Source organism: Molossus molossus, unplaced genomic scaffold, assembly GCF_014108415.1.
Source record: "Molossus molossus isolate mMolMol1 unplaced genomic scaffold, mMolMol1.p scaffold_m16_p_8, whole genome shotgun sequence".
Taxonomy (NCBI): Eukaryota; Metazoa; Chordata; class Mammalia; order Chiroptera; family Molossidae; genus Molossus; species Molossus molossus.
The window spans coordinates 102656105-102668148 of record NW_023425402.1 but is presented as its reverse complement, the minus strand read 5'-3'; the positions used below and the strand labels follow the sequence as shown (position 1 = coordinate 102668148).

The window sequence follows — 12044 nt, the reverse complement described above, 5'->3', positions numbered from 1 at the left end:
AGGAATTTAGTAAAAGGGACATAAGGAAAGTGAGAATCTGGAAATGTACTCTATTTAAACTGTGTGTGCCCCAGTGGCTAAATCTTTGTATACTCCAGACCAAAGTACTCTTTCAAGCAGTTTCTAGTCTACAGAAAATCATCTTATATTATTAATCTTTTCATTTATTACCATCATTCATTACTCTACCTATATATCCTTCATGGCTCAAACACAGAACTATAGATAACACATTATCAAACTGCAGCTTCACTTCTCCTTCTCCGAAATATTTGTTTATGGTGGGTGAAGGAAAGTACAGAGAGCCAAACAATCTAGAGGGTCTGAGGTGGATGATACCAAAATTACAAGTTTACTCTCATTAAATAATACTTCAAATTCTTCGCAGATCTCTCATCTGAATATATTTAATGTGCATGGCAAATGAACTTTCCTAAAACAGTATTTCCTATGATAATCATGACTCCGATTCCATGCTTTCACACCCTGGGCTCCACAGAACACCACAATGCTTCTGTGCAAGTGTCTCAAGGCTATGGGGTAGAAAACATGTGGGTGGAGTGAGCCTCAGGTTCCCACCAACTGCTGCTGCTCCACTTGTACTTGTGTTTTATCTGTACCCCCTGGCCTCAATAATCAACTTCCAGTAAGAATAGGAAGGAGGAATAAAAGGTTTCCTCTGGTATTGAATATATATATATATATATATATATATATATATATATATATATATATATACACACACACACACAATCTGGAACTCTGTCAAAAGTAAAAACCTTTGTTCTGCAAATGATCTTGTGTTAATAGGATAAAAAGGCAAGCTGAGGAAAAAAATATCTGCAAACCACATATGTGGCAAAGGACTTACATGTAGAATATATTAAGAACTCTCAAATCCCAACAACAAAATCAAACCATCCAATTAGATCATGGGCAAAAGACATGAAAAGAATTTTCACTGAAAATGGCACTAAGCGCGTGAAAATATGTTCAACATCATTAACCTTCAGGAAAATGCAAATTAAAACCATAATTTTTAAAAAAATTCTCACTGGAGGATATTTTTCTATTTATCTTCAAATAGAGTGGGAAGGAGGGAGGAAGAGAAAGAGAGAGACATCGATGTGAGAGAGACACATCAACTGGTTGCCTCCTGCACCACCCCTGACCAAGGCTGGAGACGAACTGCAACCAAGGTACATGCCCTTAACAAAAATCGAACTCATGATTCACTGGTCCACGGGCCGACGCTCTAATCGCCAAGCCAAACAGGCCAGGGCTAAAACCACAATTTGATATCACTACCCATCTATCAGAATGGCTAAAATAAAAAAAACAGTGGTAACACCAAATGATGGCAAGAATGTGGAAACTATAGCCATTCTAGAAAAGTTTGGCAGTTTCTTATAAAACAAAGCATGCACTTCTTATCCCAGAGAAATGAAAAGTTACATTCGTGTAAAAGTTTGTACATGAATGTTGCTGGCAGCTTTACTCACAACAGCCCCAAAATGGAAACAACACAGATTACTTTCAATGGGTGAGTGATTAAACAAACTGTGGTACATCTATACCATGGAATACTACTGAGAAATGAAAAGGAAGAAACTGATATACATGCACAAATTGGATGGACTGCAAGGAAATTACACTGAGCAAAACAAGCCAATTTCAAAAGTCTACATTTATATAACATTTTGAAATGGCAAAATTATAGAAATAGAGAACAGATTAGTGACTGCTAGGTGTCAGGGATTGGGAGGAGTTGAGTGTGGCAATATAAAGAGGGGAAGGCAACGGATCCTGTGCTTTTTATCTGACTATACTAGTGGTTATATGAATCAATACATCTGACTACACTGCATAAAACTAAATACAGACATGCACAAATGAGTGCATACAAAACTGGTAAAAATGTGAATAAGGTTAGTTGACTGTATCAACATCCTAGTTATGATAGTTTAATACAGTTGTATGATGTTACCACTGGGAGAAATTGGGTAAAGAGTATATTGGATCTCTCTATACTATAAGCCACTATTGATTAAATGACATGTAAATTACAACTGAATCTACAATTACCTCAACATAAAGTTTGATTAAAAGTATACACATTACAGCCTTGACGAGTTTTGCTTAGTGGTTAGAGCATTGGCCCATGGACCAAAGGGTTGTGGGTTTGGTTCCCAGTCAAGGGCACATACCTGGGTTGCAGGTTCGATGCCTGGCCCCAGTCGGGTCATGGGGAGGCAACCAATTGATGTTTCTCTCTCACTCTTCCTTCCTCCCTTCCATTCTATCCAAAAATCAATGGAAAAATATCCTCGGTGAGGATTAACACACACATTTACCAGTTAACTTACCATTACATTAACCCATTGTTGAATAGCTGATTTAAACAGGGGTAGGGGGCAAAGCATTTAAATTCTTATCCAGACAATGACTAGAGAATATCATTCCTCTATGGAGTTCTCTGTAAGGCAGACTTTAAGACACAAAAGGAAGCTGTATGGGCTATAAGCAACTATACACGTGGCAAAACCACTGAACAGATTGTATACCTTGTTTATTGTGGCATAGTAAATTGTTAAACCCCCCACTTAACTGCAAAGGATACAAAAATTATTCTGGAGGCCACTTGAAATGTTTTTCAGGCTGCTGGCAAACTAGGTGAAACTGGGAAACTTGGGATGACTGAAGAATGTGGCAATGTGGACAAAACTGAAGCTGTACCAAACCGTGAAAATGAGTGCAAAGCTTCATTAATAATAATTATACTTGAGTGAAAAGGGTTTCTCCTTAGAAGACAAGGAAGATCAAAATATTGTGCCAGAAACTACCTCTGAAGGCTGCATATTACAACTCAGGGTGGTCCTCCTGGGACCTTTAACTTTTAGATTGTACAGCTGCGGCATAAAGTTGTTTGCTGTGTACTTTGCTTGGTATAAGTTTGTCTTACCATTTCTCTAAGAATTATTTCTAAATGTGGATGTGGTCTGTTAGTGTAACACTTTGTTTAAGAATATATTTTATTTTATTATTTTAATATGTTTTTATTGATTTTTTTTAGAGATAGAAGAAACATTGATATGAGAGAGAAACACTGATCGGCTGCTTCCTGCACACCCACTTCTGAGGATCAAGCCTGAAATCCAGGCATGTGCCCTGACCAGGAATCGAACCGGGACCTCTCAGGCCATGGGAGGATGCTCAATCCACTGAGCCACACTGGCCAGGCTATTGTAGCACTTTTTAAAACAAAATCAGACTTGAACAGTTCCAAGTTATACACACTATACACAGCTTCTCCTCTCAATAGGTTTCTTATTTCTACGTGGAATTTCATATATTGCAGTGTCCTAGATATAAAGATTAAATTCCACCCCTTTTCTTCACTTCAAAAAAAATGTTTCCCTCAGCTACTAACTTACTTCTTCGGATTGACTCTACAATTACCTCACAATAAAAATAATTGTGCTCACTCAAGGTCTTCCTAAGATTCTGAAATAACTAATTAAAAGAGCCCCTGCACCATATCAAATCAGTCAAAAACCATCAATCCATAAACTCATATTTATCCTTTAAACCCACACTACTCGACTGAGGTTTAGGAACTACAGGCAAAGGCATCATCTCGGAGAAGTTCGGACAGCAAGCTCAGACCCCTCCACACGAGCGGATGGTGATCCGCGCTTAAGGAGAAGCAAGCACTGCTCCAGGCGTTCGAACCACTTCAGAAAGACTTCTAATAAAGGCTTCAGAATGATGACGTTTTCCAGCCACCAACATTTTTATTTTATACTTTGGCTTGCCTAAGACACACAACATACTCGTTATTTTTACCTTTGTTTAATCTTAATTCACTAGTTATTCATCTCAAAATATGTTTTACTAATACTTCAAGTATTGAGAAAACTTTGAAAGAAAAAATACTGAATCACATAAAGGTTAACTGATTTAACTCAAGGTTATCTAGTAGTTTAGTGACAGTAACCTCACTCTGATCCATTCACCCTTTTCACTATTTGTGTTCAAGAAAGTCACTGCAACCGTGCTGAAACCTAATGCCATATACCTCTGATGCTCAAAACTGGTGTGAAGCTAATTAGGCACAGGAACATGGGATGAGCAGAGAAGAAAACCTAAATTCAATTACAGTACAGATTTTCTATAGCATCATTTATAAGTTATAAGTTTTTTGTACTCCTGCCCCAAACTGTGACACCAATAGTGCACTGATGACAAAGACGGCGGCAAAAACTGCATAATCTCATCACCTCGACCGGGGCTACAAAAAAAACATTTTAAATGTGTGCAACAAAGAGGCTTTCAACTTCATCCCCCTCTGCTTACCCTGGAAAACGAAACTTCAAGTTTCTATATCAACATGCTGAGATGTGTAATGTCCCGATGGAGAGACAAAGGCACCAGCAGAGAAGAAGTGACAGGCAGGCGCTAACCCCGCCCACACCTCATCTACAAGGAGAGCTGCTCTCTAAGCATCAGCTTGAAATGACAAATGAGACTTTCTTTAAAGGCTATAAACAGCAATGAATTTATAAGTTCATTAAAAACCAATCATGTTGATGTGATTTCCCCCCCAAGGAACAGATGCTTACCAGGGCAATACAAATTAACGAAAACATCTACCTGAAAACTCGTTTTTAGAATTATCCAAAAAGCACTTCCTTTTTATTTCTAAATTAGAAAATAAAGTAACTACAATCACTGTTGAATAGTCCATTAAAACTATTTCAATTTGGGTATTTGATTTAAATGAGAAGAGCACAAGGTATTAATCTATAATTACAATACATTTAGCATATATATGGAAAATTATATACTTACTTTCTGAATGAATTTCTCAACACTCTGTACCACATGTTTATAGAACTAAAAAATAAAAAAATAAAAAGCATGATTTTAAAATCTGCTCAGATTAAGATTTTCTTGCTAAACATAAGATTTAATATAGTTTCAAAAATCTATCAAGACAATGAAAATTAATCATGAATTTTGAGACAACTATTCAGGCAACTCACCTTCGCAACTACCTATGATATCTACTTAGAAAAGGGATTCCTGAAGTAGGTATATGGTTAGTACGTATATTCCAAATGTGTTACGTTAACACAGATACACAAGAATTGTCAGTTTTTATGAAAACATATTTTCACAAATAGTTATGATGACAGCAAAATAGCTGTAATAAGCACACTGGCATATATATATTCATATTTTCATAGCATCATTTTTTTTCCCAGCTAAATTGAGGTAATACTAGGAAAACCAAATAACTGTCAACAAATAGCATTAATAAATGTATGCAAGGGAGTTATTTTCAACTTCATTATCTCCTCTGCTTCTTCTGGAAAATGGAACTCCAAGCACATAAAATTAGATATAGAGATGCACAAGGTTCTAATGGATCAGCACAAGTAACATGAGAACAGAGATTAAAAATTAGTAATTGGGCCCTGGCCGGTTTGGCTCAGCGGTTGGAGCGTCAACCTGCGGTACAGAGAGACCCGGGTTCGGTTCCTGCTAAGGGCACGTACCTCGGTTGCAGTTTGTCCCCGGCCCTGGTTGGTTGTGTGGGTGGCAGCCACTCGATGTGTCCCTTCACATCGATGTTTCTCTCTCTCTCTCTCTCTTCCTCTCTCTCCCTCCAGCTCTATCTGAACAAAAAATGGAAAAATGTCCTCGGGTGAGGATAAAAAAAAATTAGTAATTGGTTACTATCAATTATGAGAAAGCTTAGGTTTAATTTCTATAACCAACACTATGAATAAACCTGAAAATATAAAAATAACAAAAGTTATAGATGAAACAAAAAATACGAGAATTTGTGCTTATTCTAATAATGAGGTACTAATTCTAACACCTCAATGGCAATTTTATAATTAGCATATTTCTGTTTAAAGAACTTGAATTGTGCTTCTACTCATACTTCTGATGGCACAAATGATGCTCTTTAAGGCACATCCCCTTAGGCTGAAGAGGCAAGAACATTCAAGTGAATTGCATACAAAATTCAGTAAGTATAAACTCAAAAAAAAAGGAATACCTCATTACTCATATTCAGCAAATCAACATCAATAAATTTAAGCTTGGCTAAAGTTTCCTTACTAGAACAGTTTCATGCAACAGTTTAAGTTAAACTGAAAAGCTAAAACAACTACTTAAAAGTTATTAGGTCCTTTATAGGTACCTAAACATTTAAAATCAATATACAAAATATTAAATAATTACAAAGTGATATTAAATAATAATTCTTCTAGAAAACATCTTAACAGCGAGTGCTTCTTGCATCTAGTTACTTTATGTATTATATGTAATTCAGAATAAAACTGCTTGAGGTTTTGTTGACTATATTCATTGTTACCAAGCACCCATGAAAATAATCATCCTCTAAACCAGCAGTTCTCAACCTGTGGGTCGCGACCCCTTTGGAAGTCTAATGACCCTTTCACAGTGGTCCCTTTCACAGTGGTCGTCTAAGAGATAACAGTAGCAAAATTACAGTTATGAAGTAGCAACGAAAATAATGTTATGGTTGGGGGTCACCACAACATGCGGGTCTGTATTAACGGGTCGCGGCATTAGGAAGGTTGAGAACCACTGATTAAAAAAAAAAAATTACCTCGATATGAAACAATATTATTTAAATCTGATTTAAAAACAGTTCAAATTTTAAAATAATGCAATATTGCAAAACTGTGTGAACTCTTAAAAATTTCACTGTCAAGGAAAAATAAAAAGGCCAAGTGATGACAAATCACCGTAATGTGTGATCTTGGCTAAATCCTGAAAAAGCGAGGGTGCAGGAGACAGCTACTAGTTAGTGTTGAGACAACTTGTAAATATAAGTGTGGACTGTATATTAGATAAAAGTACAGCAAAGTGAAATTTCTTGCACAGGATCAAGTACATTGTGATTACTTAGGAAATGTCTTTGTTCTTAGGAGAGTCAAATTTAAGTAGTTAGAGATTAAGTACTATTATAAATTAAATATGAAACTCAAATGATCCAGCCCAAAACAAGTACATGTGTGTAGAAATAATATTTTACATCTGTTCAAATATTTTTCAAAATTTAACACAGTAAGAATAAAACAAAATAATACAGTGTATCATAATATTTAGATTCTTGATTGAGAGAAATCTAGCTGTATTTATTCTAATTATTACAAATTACTTAATTTGTCTTAGACTTTCCAACATCTAAAAAACAGAAATAATGTTAATACCTATGCCTTACAGAGTTTTATAATTAAAAAGTATTCTGATCAACAAAACAGTTATGTAAAGTTCACCAACTACTAATTTTCACAGAATAAAAATTATAGCCCGGCTGGTGTGGCTCAGTGGTTGAGGATTGATCCATGCACCAGGAGGTCGCCAGTTGGATTCCAGGTCAGGGCACATGCCCAGGTTATGGGCTGGGTCCCCAGTGGGGGTTATGCAGGAGGCAGCCAATCGATGTTCTCTCTCATCAATACTTCCATCTCTCTCTCCCTCTCCCTTCCTCTCTGTCTAAAACCAAAAAAAAAAATCTTAAAAAAATGATAATATGCATGTTTGCACACTCTTAGGATCATGATCATAAAAAACAGATCACAATGTAGAATACTCCAGATAAAGCAAGAAGAAGAGATTAAAATTTCTATACTAAGCACAAAAGACACTCTGAAAAATCACTTCTTTGAAGAATTATCTGGTTTAAATGTGTTCACTGCTGACTGTCCTTCTCTCTCCATTGATTTTCTGCATATAAATACAGGGATATGAACTACAATGCTGCAAGATATTAACTACATATAATGCTGTATATTATCTATAGAGTTTAGTCTGAAAACTAAGATTTGGCCATTAGAATACTGCAAAATCATCTAAGTATATAAATTTTCTCCTAATGGCAATTCTCTGTAAATAGAAACTGTTTAATCTAATAGATAATGCTGTTACTCAAAGACAATTTATGAAAATAATTGGTGCTTCAGGTTATGGCTGATGTTCTTATTCAGAGTAGGTAAACATATCACCAAATATCCATAGGTTAATACCTACATAATTAAAACTAAGCACTCATTCTCAATTTTAACAGCCCTACTAGAGGGAGTCTCAACTTTGGGGACAAGAACCTCTTGGAGAGATGACTATGGCTAAGTTTCAAAAGGTCCTTAAAGCCAAGAAAGTCTGTGTATATGTATACTTCTCTAGAGAGGGTCCAACCTCTTCCTGAGATTTTCAGAAGTATCCATGAGTCAACATGTTCAAAATCACTGTAGCAGAGCAATGGCTAAATGTCTGTGGCCTCTTCCCACAGTTCAAATGTCCTATGTACAATGAGGCTCAATTATTTTCCATAATGGCCCATTTTCAAATCTATAATACAATCAATAAGAAAAAAAAACAATTAAAAATTTTAGAAAACTTTTACTAATAGGAAAACTTACTAATAAATTTAAGATTTCCAGATTCTGTAAAGTCAGTGTGCCAAGTAACAGTTCAAACACATTACTCTCCACAATTTTAGATCTACATCTAAAATCTTACCTGCCTAAGAAAAGTAAGGAAAAATGATTGCTTCAAAGTTTATGGAAGAACATTTATCAAAATGTTATGTGTTTATCTCTAGGTGGGAGAGTTTACAGTGATAGATTTTCATTTTTGTGTTTTTCCCCATGAATATATTTTACTCTGTAAAGAGGAAGAACATATATAATCTGTAAAAATTATCCCAGCTCTAAAATATTAGTGGAGTATTTTCTTTTCAAAAACAAGAATAAAATGTATTACTCACCTTAATAGCTTTGATGGCTGCCTTAGTAATTTGGGTCATTTTCGCTTTAGAAATTGGTGGTTTGTAGTCATTCAGGGAATACAGCTGATAAAAAAAAAAAAAAAAAATTTAATCCTCACCCAAGGAAATGCTTATTTATTTTAGAAAGGGGAAGGGGCAGGGGAGGAAAGAGAGAGAGAGAAACACCGATGTGAGAGCTAAACATCAATGGGTCACCTTCCCTGACTGGGGAGAGCAAACCTGCAACCCAGGTTTGGTGCCCTGACTGGGAACTGGATCCACAATTGTTTGGTGTACAGAACAATGCTCCAACCAACTGAGCCACACCAGCCAGGGCAACCAATAAATTTTAAATTCAGCAAAACTAATTGTTTCTAAGCAATTATATGAAATTACCAAACATTTCCAATTTTATTCTCAATGAAATCAAAGTACTGTCTTTTATAAATCAAGTTTAACATTATTAGCCAACTGGAAAATGCAAATCAAAACCACAATGAGGCATGACATCACACTTGCTTATAATCAAAAAAGTAAAAAATATAAGTGTTAGTAAGAATGTGGAGAAACTGGAACCCTTATACGTTGCTAGTGAGAATGCAAAATGGTACAGCAGCTTTGGAAAACAGTTGGCAGTTTCTTAAAAAATGAAACATATAATACATAACATGGCCCACCAATTCCACTCTCAAGTATATATACCCAAGAGAGTTGAAAATATATGTACACAAATGATCACTGCAAAATTCTTTACATTATTTAAAAAGTGAAAAACACCCAAATGTCCATCAACTCATGAAGACTGAATAAACAAAATGTATTATTACCAATCAGTGAAATATCAGCCATGAAAAAAATTAAGTGCTAATACATACCATAAAATAGATGAACCTTAAAAATACTATGCTCAGTTAAAAAAAAAAAAAAAAAAAAGCCATATTAAAAAAATTTTATAGGATTACATTTATATGAAATGTCCAGAAAAGACATATCTATTGATGATGTCTACAAGGGGGAGCTGGGGAGAAATAAGGAATGAGTACTGCATTTCTTTTAGGGGTAATAAAAACATTCTAAAATTGAATGTGGTGATGGTTGCACAACCATAGTAAAAACCATTGAATCACACACGTGAAATTGGTTAATTATATGATACGTGAATTATATCTCAATAAAACTTTTTAGAAATCAAGATAAAATGTTTAGCAACAATGCCCCCCCTTTAAACACACACATACCCCATTTTTTTCAATTTCCATTTTTTTTTATCCTCATCCGAGGACATTTTTCCATTTTTTGTACAGACAGAGTGGGAGGGAGAGAGAGGAAGAGAGAGAGAGGGAAACATCGATGTGAAAGGGACACATCGAGTGGCTGCCACCCGCACGACCAACCAGGGCCGGGGACAAACTGCAACCGAGGTACGTGCCCTTAGCGGGAACTGAACCCGGGTCTCTCCGGACCGCAGGCGGACGCTCTAACCGCTGAGCCAAACCGGCCAGGGCTCAATTTCCATTTTAAGCAAAGGATAATATTGCTTAGAGAGAAAATAGAGACAAGGTGGAGAATTAGGGAACAAACAACTAAGCTTAAAATGAACAGTGATTAAAATGTGCACTGTACTCAGTGATGCTGATTGTAAACAGTACTATAAGATATTATGTACAAGTCTGGAAGCTAACCTTTGGCCAATACTGCAAAAACTTGTACAGATGATAAAAGCAATGTAAACCCAGTTCGTTGATTAATCAACTAGAAATTCATCACTGCATTCGATTAATCTTTTACCCAGTTTTCCCCATAGTTGTTTCCTCTATACCTCCAGCCACAATTGCAGTCCAAATTACTTTCATCTCTCATACAGAGGACATCTAAATGGATGTGGCATGTCTAGCTTTATAAAACTGAATCTGATTAGGTGATTAATGCTTCACCACCCACTCTCTACCCCTTAAAAAGGTCAATGACTACCCATTTTTTAAAGAAACACAAAAATCTATATATACAAGGCTCTGCCTGACCCAACTCCTGCCTACTTTTCCAGTTTATCTCACCCCAAGATTCCCTCCCCAGCCCTCTGCTCCAGGCCCAGGGATCTTTTTCAGTTCCCTAACACAGAGCCTTTAAAATGGGTATTTTCTATGTGGACTACTCCCCACTAGGGACTCCCACAAGATAGTGCACACTCATCCATCTTAGTTAAAGCATCACCGAGTGAGGAAAGCCTTCCCTATCCTCCCCAACCAGATCAAAACCTCCTTTTATGTTCTCATTCTACTGTTATTCACCTTCAAAGCATTCATTGAAGTAATTTGGCATTTACTTTTATGATTGTTCAACACCTGAATATTAATAAAAGATGAGGGATGTAAGTTCCTTAATGCAGTTTAATTTAGTAAGAGGTTAAGTGTACACCAAGAGCTGTCCAAGTTGAAATCAGTCCTGGTAGAAGTCCATTAAGTGCCCATAAAGATGCTCACTTGTTGATAACAATGCCCAACCAGAGTTAGGATCTCATCAGATCCTTTAAGAAGCCACCTCTGTCAAATTCACAAGGAATTTGAATATATTTGTAGCCTCAATTCCTACTGCTATGTCAGTCTACTCACCAGGTGCAAAATACCATCAACACATTCTACAGTGCTTATAGCAAGTCATGTAAAGCGAAAAATTTCTTAGCAGGCACAGCCCCATCTGAGATCCACTAATGTCTTCTACTAGGGAGTAAGCTCTAAGAATGAAACCATGACTCTGTTAAGATTTTTTCCTTTGCTCCAAACTGTATCCTGTGTCTCATAGAGGATAATTTTTTAGAATAAATCAAAATGAACAAACATATACAAACATAGGACACAGCACTGCACAAGCTTTACACAGAAAGACCTGGATTTAAATTCCAACTAAGTCATCTTACTACAAGTTGCTAAACCTCTGAAGCTTAGTTTTCTCATTTACAAAAAAAACCCCAAAAACTCATTTCACAGAAACATTGCATATAAACCTTTTAGAACACAATAAAGTAGCTCAACAAGGTTAGCCATTATTAAAATTAAAATTCTCCTCCTTGGTAGTTATTCTCCACTTAAATGAATAACTTTATAAGATTCATCCAACATGTATTCACTAAGCTACCTGAAGGTCCTTTCTATAGTAATTTATATTACTAGAGCAATGAAAATGTATCAAGTTCTACCTATAGTTGACAATATATTACTTTTTCATTTTCTGTGGTAAA

At 35.9% G+C, this 12044-nt stretch overlaps 1 protein-coding gene across 5 annotated transcripts in view; it reads right to left on the bottom strand.

The window, feature by feature from the left end:
* SCAF8 (SR-related CTD associated factor 8) overlaps positions 1 to 12044 on the bottom strand; it is a 145650-nt gene that overhangs the window by 102006 nt on the left and 31600 nt on the right. For all 5 annotated transcript variants that reach the window (XM_036249324.1, XM_036249322.1, XM_036249323.1 and 2 more), the window contains 2 exons: positions 8810 to 8893; positions 4852 to 4896 (listed from right to left, as the gene is read on the bottom strand). In XM_036249324.1, the coding sequence (XP_036105217.1) occupies positions 4852 to 4896; positions 8810 to 8893 (129 nt within the window). The remainder of the gene's footprint in view (positions 1 to 4851; positions 4897 to 8809; positions 8894 to 12044) is intronic.